The sequence below is a fragment of the Camarhynchus parvulus genome, chromosome 5, assembly GCF_901933205.1.
Source record: "Camarhynchus parvulus chromosome 5, STF_HiC, whole genome shotgun sequence".
Lineage (NCBI taxonomy): Eukaryota > Metazoa > Chordata > Aves > Passeriformes > Thraupidae > Camarhynchus > Camarhynchus parvulus.
Window position 1 is genome coordinate 30,934,632 of NC_044575.1, and position 15,997 is coordinate 30,950,628.

Sequence of the window (15,997 nt, forward strand, 5' to 3'; positions counted from 1 at the left end):
GGGCCGGGCCGGGCCGAGGTGGTGCCGTGGAAAAAAGTTGTGGCGGCTTCAGAGCTGGGCGCTGCGAGCGCGTGCGGGTACCTAGTAAAGCCGGCGGCTTCAGAGAAGAGCAGCCCCAGCTCAGTACTTCCTCCTGCCGATAAGATCTCCGCCAGCGCTCGTCACGGGTGGCGGCCGCCGCCGTCGCTGCCCTACTTGAATCGGTTTCAGGCTCCTCCCGAGGCGAGACGGGAGCGGGAGCGCGGCGAGGCGGGAGGGAGGAGGCGATGCTGGGGGCCGCGCCGCTCCGCCCGGCCTCCTCCGCCCCGCGCAGCCCCGCTCCCTGCGCTGCCGGCAGAGCCTGCCGGGCGGCGGAGCTGCCGCTGGGACCGGCATGGGGACCTTAGGCAAGAGGAGAGAAAACCAGTGAGTGTGCCGTGCTGCTTTATGCCCCCGTCGCTCCGCTCCCCGCGGTGGAGGGCACCGGGGTCGGTGTCACGCCTGAGAGTGCGGTGCTCGCCGGGGCGGGCGCGGCTCTCCCGCGGCGGGGCTGGCGGGGGCTTCCGTGGGGCACAGGGGTGGCACTGCGGGGGCCGGCCGGGTCCTCCCGAGCGGGACGGGGAGAGGAAAGAAGCGCGGGAGGGAGTGTGCGGGGGAGGATTTTGTTTCATCCTTTGGGATGCCGGTGTGGCCGAGCAGGCGGGTCAGCGCGGGTGGAGGAGCCTCACGTTACGTTGCCGGCTGAGCGCCGCCCGGGCTCGGTTACCTGCGGCACGGCACGATCGGGGTAGGCGGCCGGGAACGCGGCTGGCACCGGCCCGCTGGGCAAGCGGCACCTGCTCCGGGGTGTCAGCCAGAGCACGGTCACTTTTTTGTGATGCCCTTCCCACTGCAAAGGGCGTACAGTGGGAATGCAGGGCGGGCGTCCCCCCGCTTCACCTTCTTTCTGTTTGTCATGTCGGCTGGCTGCTGCGAGAGGATCTGTTCTAAGGAATAACCAGAGGTGCCACCGGCTGAGCTTTGCCTGTCCAGCATGGCCAAGTCGGCCACAGTATAACTGTAAACTTTTTTCAGGTGCGGAAACTTCAGATTTTCTCCTGGGTATTGCCAAAGCCTGAAATATCTTCTGCCTTAACTCTTACTTTGTTGCCACTTCCGAGGATCGTCTGCCCTGTGTTGAAGAGGCACAAATAAAGCTAGGAATAAAGCTAGGAGAGGGGCTTAAGCTTGTAAAAAGAAAACACTGAAAGCTGATCAGGCCCTCGTTCTTTTTATATGAGAACAGGAAGTCAGATCACAAAGCTAAGAGGGAAATTGAGAAAAAGGGGGAAGGGTAGAGAATATTTGTGTGTCAGCTACCGTCAGCCTAACTTACGGAGGAGCTCCGTCAGTGATGAGTACTGCCTCTGAAGGGTCAGGTGTGTATTTTCCTGAATTTGAAACTATGGAGGCTGGGATCAGTGTTGGGTTGTAAATGACACCGTGGTCAGTTTCGTAGCTTCCCCAGCGTTCAAGTGAGATGGAAAGGTAAGGATGAGGCTGGACTCTGACAGGGATGGGGTAGGGTCCAGTCTGTCTTCATAAGGCATGCATTTTTTTAACTTCATGTAGGCGTGCCTATTTGGGGATGTCTGTGAATTTATTTCTACTATCTATGTAAAACACACTTTGGACGAATTTCTATGCCTTTTGATCCTGGGACTGTCAGCTGATTAATAGAGTCTTGCATAGTGTTCCAAGAAAAGTTATGTGATAGCACCTTAAAGACACTGGAGTCTCTTGTTTAGGAAGGCTGTGGAGTGTCTGAAATAAACCCAAAGGATCCCCGAAATTTCAGGAGTCCCTGAAATAAACCCAAGTTTCATTGAAATGGGAGTGCTTGTTGTTTTGTGATCTTTATGGTTATACTCTCAAGTCAGATCTTGCAGTGGTTCCTGGTATTTGCAGGCAAATATATTTAATCACTTTTCATTAATACAATATTTTTCCAATGTACTATTTGATACAGAAATATGAACTTGTGTGCAAGCAATGAATAGCCTTTAATATTATCCATAAACATATATGGTCTTGCAGTAGAAGGTATTATACTAGTAAAACACAAGACTAAAATTAGATATGTGCTTTATTTTGGTCTCATTTGCCCTTGTTATTAAATACATGTATTTGTTCATGTGTACTATTTTACAGGGACCTAGGAAATAATTGTATTGAATAGATGCAAATTAATATATTTGTTTTGATTGTGAAATACTCCACTATTAGGTTATGCCGATATTTTGTTTACTTAACAGTGATTTTTCAGATTAAGTTAATAAAGCTAGTCAGGTGTTTTCCAATGTGTTTACTATTTTTTTTCTCTTTTACTTTTGGTGGATGCACAAACAGCTGGTGGTAGGTTATTGCATACTCTCCAACGAAGAGACAGGAGTCCTGATAATCCTGACAGGTCATTCAGGGAGCTCTATAACCATGTGCTCTGCGACTGACATTTAGCAGAAAAAAAAAGTCACTTACTGAGCAGTCCCTTTGGTGTACATATCAAGTGGGAGGGTCATGTCTTTCAGCACCCTAACTAGAAGGAGTTAATTGTCCTTTAAATCTCTCCTCCTTTCCCATGCAGTGTAAAATTTGCCACTCTATCTTGTATTTACTTCACTATTGTGCTTTCTTCTAGGCAACCTGCCCAAGCATGCAGCACTGCCCCTGAATCAGTGCTGGAGCTGCAGCAGACCAGCCACTGTCACAGCCTCTCAAACCATACTCAGGTCATGATGGTGCCCTTGGGGCACCTAGCCAAAGGAGCCACTTTGGAAGACCTTCTTGAAACCTGCATTCAGTCTTTTGGTGAGTGCCTGGAGGTTTTTAGAGTCATATTAATTTGTTTCTATGTCTATGATTATGTTTCTGTTGGCTGTGTTAAAATCCCCTAATAGGGAATTAAATGGATTTATTGGTGGAGTAGAATGGTGTTAATTGGGACTTGTCTGTGCTACAGGTGATTGTATTGTTAGTTGACGGATGTGTTTATGCAGATGTGTGTAATATATGCTGAGATATTAGAGTAACTACTGCTTTTTCTTGAGGGAACCAGACAAATTCCAATCATCTACACTTCTAAGAGTACTTTTGTTGTTCCTTCAAGTACCAATTTTGTAAACTTCAGCAAGTAATCATTACATTTTTGTATATTACAATAACATTCTCATAATGCGTGTAAGGAACATGTTAATATTAATAATTTTTAAACAAGAAGGGCTATTTTTAAGCTAGGTGAGATAACACTGGATTGCTTTTTTCATTATCAGTATAGATTTCAAGTTGTTTCTTTATAAGAGGAAAGAATCCAAACAGAAATCACAACTGCATTTTTAAACGTGTCAATTATCTATTTGTCCTTTTACAATAAGAATTGAAATATGGATAATAATGGTAACCATTGCCTGAGCTGTGTACCCCTAGTTTCCTTTTCCAGCTTTTTCATTAGTAAATGTGTTTATATTCAATATTATTAAAATGCTATTACGGAAGACACTTAAAGTGATTCTGAATAATTTGCTTATAAGTAGCACATCTGTTTGTTAATGCTGAGTCTTTCAGGTGCTTTGAGCTACTCCCAAAGTATATGTGGGAAAGTCTTAGTTTCAGAAGTAGTCCTTAGAAGATAAATGTACTTGAACACCCACTCAGCTCTAAAATAATTATCTATATAGTTAAATAGTAACACATCGTGCTGATCTACTGGTACAGTGCATAAATACTGTGTAAACAATGACTAATCTTTCACATTTGTTTAAAACGAGGGGTTTTTTAACTGTAAAGCCTTCTAATCAGCATAAGCAGAGAACTGCATGTCTGAGAAAAGCTGGTGAAACATGTAATTGTCAGTAAAGTCTTGTCTCTTTTTTACTTATTTTCTTTTCCAATTCATTATTGTGCAGACACTGAACTTCTATAAAGCCCTAATTCCTCAACAAATGTTGATTGATATATAAAAATAAGTTTCAGTTCAGTAGGAGGGGGATATCTAGAACATAAGACTTTCAGGTAGCTGTAATATTGTGACTACTTGACCAATATTAATATCTCCACATTTTAATGAAAAAACAGTAATATAAATGTAACATTATAAAATTATAGTATAGTTATTAAAGTGATTGGTTTAAAGTGCAGGTGAAACCCTGAGTAGGAGATTATTTTTGGCTAATACTCTGTATAGCAATATAGACATGCTTAGGTGTTCTCAGATTGCTAAGCATCAGTATATTAAAAGGACTGAGGTAATGAAGAAAAGCAGATGTACCTGTGCAGTTCAGCTATACATGCATGTCAGTCTTTCTTAAGGGTTTCACACTTCAGCTAGAAAATTTACTGTAATCCACGAGATAGGGTTTTCCTGACCCTTGACAAGCTGTACATAAGTCTAGCATGGTGAATTGTAGTGCATCAGCAAACATCATTATAACTCACTAAGGGCTGCTGAAATCATGTTGTGTGCTGCACAGGTTTAGACCCTTGATTGGACAATTCATAGTAGTGTCTGTATTTATACATCTTCCATGAAATTATGCATGTTCTTATGCTATGTTGGAACTTCCCATTAAGATATTTAAATAAAAATACAACTGCTACAACACTAGGTAACTTGCATAATAAAGTTCATTAAAGAAGGCTCTTGTACTATCAGCAAAACCAGTGCAAAATTCATTCACATTAGTTTGCCAATAAAGGAAGAGATAAAAAGTCTTTAATCTGAGATTTTGAAGAGGGTTGGGGGCAGGGAGCATAACGGTGGGAAAAAAGCATAACTGCAGAATGATTACAAGGAATCTGAATGATTGAGCAAATTTCTTTGCATGCATAGTACTGAAATCTTCTAACCTCTATGCTGATAGTTCTGTTTAGGCTGAGATTTTATCTTCAGTCTTGGACATGCTGACTTATAATATTTTGTATATTATTCTATAAAGTCATTATTGTGATTTGAGCAAGTTTTATTTAAATGTTTAAAGTACAGAAGCCCCCCCCAAGACATTGTACATTTGAAGTTTACTTTCTGAAAAAAGCCATTGGTTTATTCGCTGTCTAAAGGAGAACAAGAGGCAAGAGATAGTGATGATGATGTGTCATGTTTCAGAATATATACTGCATCTTGTTAGCATTATACTGCACTTGCTACACATGCTATGTGTACAAATACAATTCCTCTGTAATGGATGCAGCTGGGTTTATACTCCTGGACTCAATTATAGAAGTTTGGAGAAGGCAAACATTGTGTAAGAGAGGCTGCTGTCAACAATGGTGTGTAAGGAGAAGTTGGCAGCCTTTTGCTGTATATGCAGAGAATATCACAAGAAGGTCTAACCAAGAAGGTATTAAGAATCAGTACACACCTACAGCTGTGGAGAACACAGGCTGTAAGTTTGTATTGATTCTTGTTGTATTGATTGTTGTCGTTTATCTTACAACATGGACTAGGAGAAGAAAGGAGAATGGATATATGCTAAATTGACGTTAAAAGTGAGACACCTAAACTTTGCTGCGGTATTATAAATGGGTTCCAAGAGGAAAGACTTTGTTAGGAGAGCCAAGTTAATCCAAAAGCTTAGTCAGTGCAGTTAACTTAAAATCCTGCTTTGGAGTGGTTAGTATGTGTGCTCTTTCACCTCTCTCAAACTTGGTCTTCTTTAGCTTGGACTGATGACAGGCATGTACCTTAGTGACAGTAACAATGAGGGTCTTAAGAGGTAGTTTGAAGTCATGTAGGTGGTCACTACATCTGAAAGAGTGCATCATACCCATGTTTATTCAACAGCATGATGAGGAGATGCTAAAAGTAGAGGTTTCTTCAAGTTCCATGGAAGTTTGAATAAGTATGACGAAGATGAATCATCCTGCAAATGAATTGCCAAAAGTAAAGGCAACAAAAAAACAAGGATGTAAGTGAAGGCAAGAGTTTGGGGAAAAATAGCATGATGAGAGATTGAATGTTGGAAGTGTCTTAGAAAGGAATATTAGTCCTTTCTTAGGAGATCTGTAGAGACTTGAAACCACTCTCACCAGTTTTAAGAGAAGATATTTGATTAAACAGGACAGTGATTCAAAACATGTTCCAAAATGTGTCTCAGAAGACCTTCCAACATTATAAGTAGCTACAGGATGGTGTTACTATGATTTGGGTTGAAAAGAAGAATTGTAGAGCACAAGTAAATGCATCATGCGTGATTGCCGAGAAAAGAAGGGGAGGAAAAGAGAAAGAAAGAAGGGAAGAGAGTGCATAGAAAGGAAAAGCAGGAGGTAGGGTAAAATGATTAAAAAAACTAGAAAAGATAGTAGCTGCAGAAAGGTTAGATTCAGTGCAACTCTACATCAGAGATATTAATCCTGAACAAAAAACTCATAAAGAGATAATCAAAAGTAGATTTACAACAAAATGGCTGAAGTTGTAAGTTAAGGGAAGAAAAGAAGTAGTTAATAGATCTTGACTCAGAACATGACAGCTTCAGGAGGGAGATAATTTATTCTGGACGGAATCTTCATTAGTGACTGTGATTCTGGAGTGGAATTTTACATAGAACAATGACTTTAACCCCCTCCATTTTTTTTCCATTATGTAGCACATAAAATGCCTCAGAAAATGTACTTTTGACTGGCAGACACTTCTTTGAAAGTCAATATGGCTTTGTCTCCTATTTTGTTGCTAGTTGTGAAGACACTTAGTCTATCAGCTTTGTTGTTGAAGCCAGCAGAGTAGTTGACTGGCAGGTCAGTAGAACACAGGAAGCATCTGCTTAGTAGCACAGCCATACTTTTATATGTCTAGTTCTTACAGTAATCTTTGTGACACTACATAAATGAATAACATATATTTAGTTCAGAAAGCATTACAGATCAGAGAGGAAAAATGTATTAGCAGTGTTCCCTTCACTGGATACCTAATTTGTTAATTTTATATCTGCTGAATGTTCATGACATTTATCACCCTAGGGTATCCTCATGCTACTGTGAAGTTGAAATTCTGGATATGTGTTGTGAAGTCAATTTCTAATCTAGAAATTATTTTTCTTTTGTAACTTCACAATATGTTAGTGCATGGTAACAGGTCCCTGTTTGTTTTCTTCAACTAGGTCTATTTTTATCTTATAAATCTAATCTTTTAATCTAGAGTAAAGTTTAAGGGTGCTTATTTTTTTAAACAGACATACCTTTCAAAGATCCAGTGAGCTGTTTTAACATGCATTCAAGCTTATAAACCATGTAGGGTCAGAGAGCCTTTTCCTTGCCCACACAAAATATTTGTTTAAATTGTTTTTACAAGTGTTTAAAGACTCTGTTGCAATCAGGACAACATGTGTCTTCAACATAGTGCCAATTTGATATCTCCTTCTTTTGTCTGTAGTAAAGTCATGAAATGTTACCTAGAATTACCTAACAAACAGTTCCAAGAGTGCACTTGAAAGCCATAATTTATTCAAACACATCTTGCTAAAAAAATCTGAGGATCTCTTAAAAGCGGAGAATTCTGTAAGAGCTCAAGATGTTATTGTTATGAAGGAGTTTTTCGTCCTTAACCTCTGAGCACAAGATCTTACTCTTTGCCTCTTATGTTTGAGTGCTGGAAGCATGTTTACTGTAGCATATGGATGACCTATGCTTATCCTACAACTCAGACACTTCAGTTAAAAAGAGATCAAGAAATATCATCTTCAAATGCATGTCACAGTGCAGTGTCCCTGTGTTTGGTTTCTTTAAAGAGATGTAAGTAAAGGGCTTTAGGAAAGCAACAAAAATATTTCTGGGACCATGTAGCATAATTCCATGTAAAATCTCATCCATGATAAACTGTTTGTAATGGGGCTACTTGTTTATACATATATGTCAGTTTTAACCCATGGAGGATTTAAGGAAGTGGAAAATTACAACTTCAAAGGTTAGCAATGTTCTTAATAGGATTTATGTGGACCTAATGCAATTTACAACTTCTAATGGTCATAGTAGTCATAGACAGCTAGGTCTAGGACTAGGTTGTGATGTTAAGTTGTTCTGCAGTGCTTGATCTGTGCTAAACTAGCTTGTTGCCTCAATGTGTGATAAAGTGACCTGTTTGTAAACAAATCTTAGAAACACTGGAAACTACATTCAGACTAATTTGGATGAAAGATGCCACGGAAGTGTTTTGATAGAAACCAAAAAAATCTCACAAAGGTGCTGATGCCGGTGGCCTCTTGGGTGCAAGCTACCTAAAAGATAATCATGGTTCACATTTTCTGGAATAAAAAATAACTATATTATTGAGTTGTGTAGTTATGTGAACTGATAATGTCTTTACATAGCTCATATCAATATCATGCAAAAAACATATTGAGACTTAGGAATTCTTTGAGAGTCAGATACATATTGCATCCAACAAAGCAGGCAAGTTAGAGTTCCCTCTTTAGAGCTGTAGGCATCTTCTCATCTAAAATACAGAAAAAAATGAAAACTATCCCGCTTTTCCCATATCAGTATCTGGAAAAAACTCACTGTACTGTGAACATAAATATGTTCTTCCAGTCTAGTTCAAGCATGCAATTAACTACTAAAACAATCACAGATAAAAGGATAAACTCAATTACTGAATTTATCCTTTTATCAAATTTACTATATAACAAATTCTTATATAGAATTCTGATTCAAAGGCAATAAATTCTTTCAAGGCATATGCACACCCACAGAATGCAACTATGGCCATTTGCTTTTTTCCTCTCAGGTTTGCCTGAACAATCACCTGGGTTTTTTTCTCATGCTGCACAAACTTGCAGGGTTCTGTCCCTTCTCTTGAAGCCTGAGCTGAATGTTGAGGTCTCCAATTCCCCCCAAAGTGGTTAAGTTTTATCCACGATGCTGTTCTGTGTGAAAATGTTGTTGATCATTGTGTGATAAGTAATCTGAGTGCTATTTGGTCAAATACAGTACAGAAACCTTACTATTGCTTGGCAACAGAAACTATGTTAATGATCAATTAATGACATTGCGGGAACAGAAGAGTCGTTACCGCTCTGTGAATGCTTGACATTGTGGGAAGAGAAAAGTAGTTACTGCTCTGGAGAATTCTAAGTGCTGTTTAGCTAACTATTAAACTTAATTGTGGTTGTACCAAAACGAAAATGATTTCTTTTTTAACCTGATGTCTGTGAAAAAAATTTCCCAAAGAAAAGGAACTTTAGTTATCTTTATACATATATTATAGAGTTCTGTTTAGCAAATTTGACTTCGTCAATATAATTTTCCAAAGCCAAGAAGTAAGTAATAAAACAAAATGAAGAAAACTTAGATTTTCTTCTTTATAATGCAGTCTCTTATTTAAATATATTATATAAATATATATTCTATATATATTCTTATTCTATATAATGCAGTCTCTTATATTTACTACTGCGATATGACTGCAAATTCTATCTTCACGCATCTAAATATAACTTCAGGAAAAATCAATATAACTATTATTTAGCAATGCAAAATATTCTAATTGCCCATCATCAACCAGCTGATACCCAGACAGTTCCCAAGTAACAGCAGCCCTGACAAACTTGCAGCCTGTTTTTAAATGCTAAGCATTACATGGTATGACATGAAATATCCATGGGTCAGCTGGTCTGGCTGTGTCCCTGCAGTCTCCTTGCTGGTGGGGCAGTGTGAGAAGGCATCCTCAGCTGCTGGGTTAGAAGTTAGTTTGCCATAGTCTGTAAACACCAGTTCCAGAAGTATACCTAGAAGTTAATGCCAAGACTAGGAAGCTTAGGTATGTGAGTGAAATGGTCAGTGAGGAATATTAGAGCAGGATTAGACCTGGAGCATCCAGCACTAATGAAAATCGAGGTCAGGAAGTGGGATCCAAGGGATCTGCAACTCCTTCAAGCCCTTGAGAGGCAAGCAGCTTGGTGTCTACTAGTCCGTTGCAGTTTGACCCTTTGGTGGGACAGGCTTCCTGCTTCCTTGGATGTGGTGACTAACTGCCCAGGATCAATAATGCCCTTAGAGGGAAGCTTGTTGTAAAACATGCAGAGGAAGGGTTAAGCACACATCTGGACTCAGTGGTCAGACAGGGACACTGGCGTCAGAAGTTTCTGGTTCTGTTCTGGGAGTCTGGTTTTTTCCTATCCATCAGTGCCTGTGCTGGCACAGCTGTGTTGCCAGGCATTACACTTGAATTATTCAGGAGCTGCCTGCAGCTCAAAAAATTCACATGGCTCCAGCATCATGACTTAAAGCTTTGGAAAAAGTCCTGAGTACTCAAATTATGTTTTGTAGGCTTTGGAGAAAAAGACAATTTCATAAAAAAGTTTGCATCTAAATTTGCTAAAATCAACATTTTAAATATGCTGTAGAAGGATGTGTGGTGCGCATCCATGTGTGCAAACTTTTTGTCTTCTTCTGTGTACCTCATCTGAATTTCCAAGGCTAATGGAATGCTTTCCACCCACATTGCATTTGGTTTCTCTCAAAGTACATTTTAATTTTGGAAAATCGTCCCATTTCCCTTTGACAAGAGCTTTTATCTCCTTGTTTTCATTTCAAAGAATTACCCACCTAGAGCTCTTTCTGCAAGATGTAGCTTTCCAAAAGCTGTTTCTGAGAGAGGGTAATGATTTTCCCTGGAGATTTCTCTCCCCTAATGTTCCCTACCCTCACGCAAAACAGTCTCATTATTCTTTTTGGATACATATTATCCCCATTTTGTCTTGGATATATCTGCATTGTTTATGAGTATTTGGAGGAACAGGAGTGGGTTCCCCCCTCCTCTATTCTGTAGGGAGTTTAAATGGAATAGACTTGTAGAAACACCAACTTTATGGAAACCAACTTTTTGCTTCTAAAATTTTTGTTAGCTTGTCTTGTTTATAGAGCTGTTGGTGCAGGGTTGATCACGAAGTAGTGGAGTTTTTCCTCTCAGGAAAATACTGATTTCTTCTAAGTTTAGTTTTGGAGCGTTTCTTCCTAAGATCGCTTACTTGTGTAAATAAATTTATGTAAAACTCAATATTTGCAGGCATGTGTGGGCAATAAGCCAATTTAAAAAGACACAAACAAATGAATCCAATACTTTGGTGCAATTCCCTGGGCTCTTTGATGCTGTCTGCTGAACATCGTGTAACTCTTGTGGCATGAGGGGGAATACCATCATCCTGTACAGAATTAAATGGAAGCTGGAGAGCTCAATATTCCACCAGCTTTCTGCAGCAGCTAAAACTAAAAAAAGCATTGTATTACCTTATTACTGTGTGATCTTTGCAAGGACATTCTTATTAAGTTATATTATTTCTGAAACATGTTAAGTATTTAAGATAATGATTTGAAACAAAGAAAAATGACGAAGGATGAGTAGAAAGTTCTACTTAGAGTAATCAGCTGTAAAAATGGTATGGTAAAGTCCTTCAAATACAGCATTTCTACAGAAAAGGATCTCATTGTGAAGAGGGACTTTGAAAATGGTATTAATTACAATAATGATATTGTATCACTGCAGAAACTCTGTGTACATGGAGGGATGTGTGTACTTTCATATTTTCTGTATATACATTATACATTTACTTACATTAAAATGTAGGTGTATAGAAAGGTATTATGTAAAGGGTATTAAGAATAATATTCTAACTCTGGTGCTAAGATCTCTTCTGTAGTCCTATATTCAGATTTTCCTCTTAATGGTGTGAGCTACAAAGGGTTCAAAAAACAACATCAAAGTTGACCAGAGAGCTAGAAAACTTTGCCTCTGAGGAATAAAAAAAAGGACAAATTTGATGTTTCTTAGCTCAGAATATAGATGAGGGATGCAACCCTTAAACAGAGAAAATACATTGATAAGGAAAATAATTTTTTTTCTGTCTGCTAGAGTCTAGGCTTAAGCAGCCCAAGTTGCCTGAAATATTTGATTAGACAGAAAGGAGAACTCTTAAATGATAGAGAAACTCAAGCATTGGAATAAGTCACCTACAAAAGCTGTGAAGTCCTCATTACTGTAGAATTTTAAGAACAAATTAAACTGGTTCTGAAGCAAGATTTTGAGATAGCTGTTTCTGTATTGGAGCAGCAGAATACAATATATTGGCTCCTAGCCCTGATATCTGCCATCCACTGAGCATTCAGCTGTCATTAAAAATCAGTTTAAGTTAAATCTGCTTGCTGACCCTCAATAATGGTGTCATAACTGATGTGGAGAATGGTGGCTTCTTATGAATCTGATTCTGGCCAAATGTATTCAATTTAATGAAGGTCGTTAACGGACTAGCTCTGTTCCAGGGCTATTCTAACACAGAAGTAATGAGCATGGAGTAAGAAGGCTACTATGGGTTGCATAAGTTTTAAGCTGAAGGGGAACAGACTGTTTCCTGTTTGTAAAGGGAATTTCCAGGGAGTATCTGTAAAATAGTCATGAAATATTTTATTTAGTTTTGCTTGCTTCTAGCCATTTTAAAGTTATCTTGCAGTACTGCACCTCACATGTGGGGCAGATGCATTGACTTACGGCTGTTTCATTTCAGTCACTAAACCCTACCATGTACTCCCACATGTATGCATATTTCTTACATGTCTGTGTGATTTCTCAAGGTCTTTGAAACCTTGAGACTTTAAGAACATAAGTTCCCTCAGTTTTCAGATGGCATGTTGACTTAATAATCTTTGCAGACATTTATAGCACCATCCTCACACCGTGTTCTTTAAACTACTAGAAAAAAAATGCAGAAGTCTTGAAGAATTCTATGTGGCACATCAGAATAGCAACCCACGACTTTCAGCTTTGCACTTAACTTCTGGCAATTGCTTGATACTTTCTTGCGCTGCGTTGTTTTCTACATTTTGATAACCTATGAAAGACTTAAGGGAGTTTACAAGAAGTTATACGTGTTCTTAGTAGCTTAGTCACTGATCATGTGATGTCAGTGCTCTGTGATTCACTTCTGATTCATTTCAAATTGTACTCTAGGTGATACAGTTGGAACCTGCTTATGAAATGAAGATTGTGCTTATGAAATAAGGGCCTCTTAGACCTAGAAAAGCTAGCTTTTCTTTCCTGCAAAATTCAGTTTGGTTAAGACATCCTTGTCAGTCTTACTACTGCCTTATCATTGCCTTCATGCATCAGAGGGAAGGTCAGTGATCTTCTCTACTGAACAGATTCTTTCTGTTAAGTGTATTTACCACAGGCTCGTGGCCATCAGCACCTGGTGAGAAGCAGGTAGTTTGCTCTTAAAGCCTTGCTTGCTGGCTTTTCAGCAATTTGTTTTTCCAAAGCATTCAAGGACCTAGAGATACTTAAGCTATTTCTAAATCACGGATTACTGAGGAGTCACTCATTGGATCGTGCAATAGAGTGGCTGATGGGCCTAAATTAGAAGGTTCTTACCCTTGTGTGTTCTGAGTCTCACATAAGAAATGGAGCTTCTGTAATTGTAGTTTTTAGTGGCTTTGTGCTACTACATGGATCATAAAATACTTATCATTAACTGTCATTGAGCTTTTACTCATGGAGTTAAATGCTGGAAAAGTATATTAAACTTCTGCTTTCTTTTTTGTTTCAGAGTATATTTATTAAAAATCTTAATACAATAAGGGGATTTACTGGAGAAAAACATGCAACAAATAACCAGTTGGTTATTTGTATTTTGCTGCAGTGAGACAAAGCTAAGGCTTTTGCAGTAATTTGCAGCTTTCTTTAATGTAAATTGACTAACTGAAACACACCCATCCCACTTTAGTTAGTATTCACTCGGTGGTTTTGCTCAGTAGGCTGTGTGGTTAGAAGCAGGTATACAAACGGAAATGAAAAGGAGTTTTAAACTGCTGGGGGTTCAGGAGAGTGCTGCAGAAGCACTCGGAGGCACAATTGCAGCCCAGCCAGCCCAGCCCTCTTGCTGGCTCCACCATTTGCACAAGATGCTTTACCATTGTAAATTGTGTGCTGGTACAGTTCCTTGCAGGCTTGCTGTTCACTGCTCAACTGTACTGGGAACATTTAGATTTCTTTTTGCAGAGTGTTTATTTTGTTTTTTAGCCACCACAAATACAATGGGTGTTTTTTGTGAAGGTGGCCTTTTAGTTGGATGAGAGAACAGATAGCCCCAAACCTAGTATTGCTTTAATGTGTGCAAAATAATTGCATGCCATTGTAATGAAGTGTATCTCCGTTGCAAGATAATTAGGTCTGGATGTGGTGAAGCATAAATACACTTTCATTATGCAGGAAAACACTATAAATGTGTTGACTTAAGTACTCATGGTAAGCAGAACACGCTGTTTTTCTCTGTACCTTTGTGACATGAAAAAGCTAAATGGAAGAGAGACCTTCTAGAAAACAAAAGTTCAAATGGGAACCTGTGGCCAAGTGATACCTGTGTTATGTCACAGCGGAGGATTTTGCACACAATGAAATGCACACAATGAAAGTGCTAAGGGAGAGAGAGAGTGTTATTTTTTGTCTTTGTTGTCTGGAAATGATCTATATTAAGCACTTACAGGAAGCTGTATATTATTAAGAGTGTGCGTGCACATATCCATTTGCTTCCAAGTTAAGCATATACTGAACTGTTTCCCTGATTAAACAGGAGCTGGTGGATGGAGCCTCTGGCAGAGCACCACGTTTTGCCAAAGGGAGAAAACTGATACAGGCCTCTGTGTGCAAGGCCAAAAATAATTCTACTCTTTGCAAAGACACTCAAAGGGTACAAAATGCCAAGTACTAGAGGCCTGATTAAGTATTTGTTCTTGATGTCCCAGCCTTCCTCTGCAAATTTCCCACTTCTCTAGCTGAATAACTTGCTGGTTTGCCCTTAGTGCTCATGCTGGAATACCTAGGCAGTTTATATCTCAGAAGGATTTTTTCAGTAAGGAATGAAATTTTGTGTGGATGCAAACAAGGAACACATAAACTTTGGTTCATGCTGTAAAACAGAACTCATAGCATAAGTCAAAAGGCAGATCAAGAACTTCCTGTTACTTGGGGTCTATGCTGCTCTCATTCGTGGGGCTGTGGGACAGGCAGACTTTCCCCTTGCCCATACCCATTGAAGGTAGATACATTTGGTATTTTCCTGTAGAAGGGCATGGAAATTCTGACCCAGTAACTAATGTGGATTATCTTGTTTTGCAAATGGGCTATGTTTAAAGTTCCATTTTGGTGATGTGCAAGTTAAAGTGCTTTCTCCCTGCCTTCCCTAGCCGTAGATGTCATTTCATATGCTGGAAATCTGCTGTTTCACATCCCTCTTCCATTTTGCTGTATTGTGCTTTGCTTCTCTATCTTGTTCCTGCTACTGCTTTTTAAAGAGAGAACTACATTTATTCCCATAGAGGTTAATCTATTTAAAATTATTTGAGAAGATAAATTTTCTTTTGTATTTGAAGGGTGTCAAATTCCCATTCAAGCTACTTAGGTTCTCTCATGACTGGCTGTGGGAGAACATTGTCAGTTAATATTTACAAACACTTTCACTACTGTTTGTTGCAGAAATGGAAACTTTTTAAAATGTGCTGCTGCATTTCTTGTCCTTGATCTTTTTGACTTACGGGAAAGAAAAAACCCACGAAACCCAGAAGACAGATGTAGTGTAAAGCCCTTGTGCTGAAATCCCTGTAATGAATGCATAGTTCGAGTTGATGTGCACTACTTCTAGGTCCAGCACAGAGGGAATGCACAGGTTAACCTCAGGGTTTCTGGCATATGTTATATCTCATTCCATGTGCATCCATGCACATCTGTGATCCTATGCTGTGTGTGCACTCTGGTGTTGTGTGTCATCTGTACAAAAAGGCTCACAAATAATTAAGAATATTGCTGTTCTGTTTGATAACTGTAGTCATACCAATGGCTGGCTGAGATGGATCAGTAACTGAACTATTTTGCTCTGCAGTTCAATGATTTGTTTCCAAGTTTATATTCATATGCCTAAAGCTAAGCATTTAAGTGCATTGCTGGGCTTAGATCATCATGTATAATTATGTGGGTATTCTGATTACTTTTGAGACACATCTGCTTTTCTGT

The 15,997-nt window shown here is 39.3% G+C and overlaps 1 protein-coding gene across 1 annotated transcript in view; it reads left to right on the forward strand.

Moving 5' to 3' along the window:
* The first annotated feature begins 206 nt into the window (after window positions 1-206).
* Window positions 207-15,997, forward strand: part of RASGRP1 (RAS guanyl releasing protein 1) — a 36,081-nt gene continuing 20,290 nt past the window's right edge. Inside the window, exons 1-2 of the mRNA XM_030949339.1 lie at window positions 207-405; window positions 2,657-2,826. Coding sequence (XP_030805199.1) covers window positions 374-405; window positions 2,657-2,826 — 202 coding nt within the window. The 5' untranslated portion in view covers window positions 207-373. The remainder of the gene's footprint in view (window positions 406-2,656; window positions 2,827-15,997) is intronic.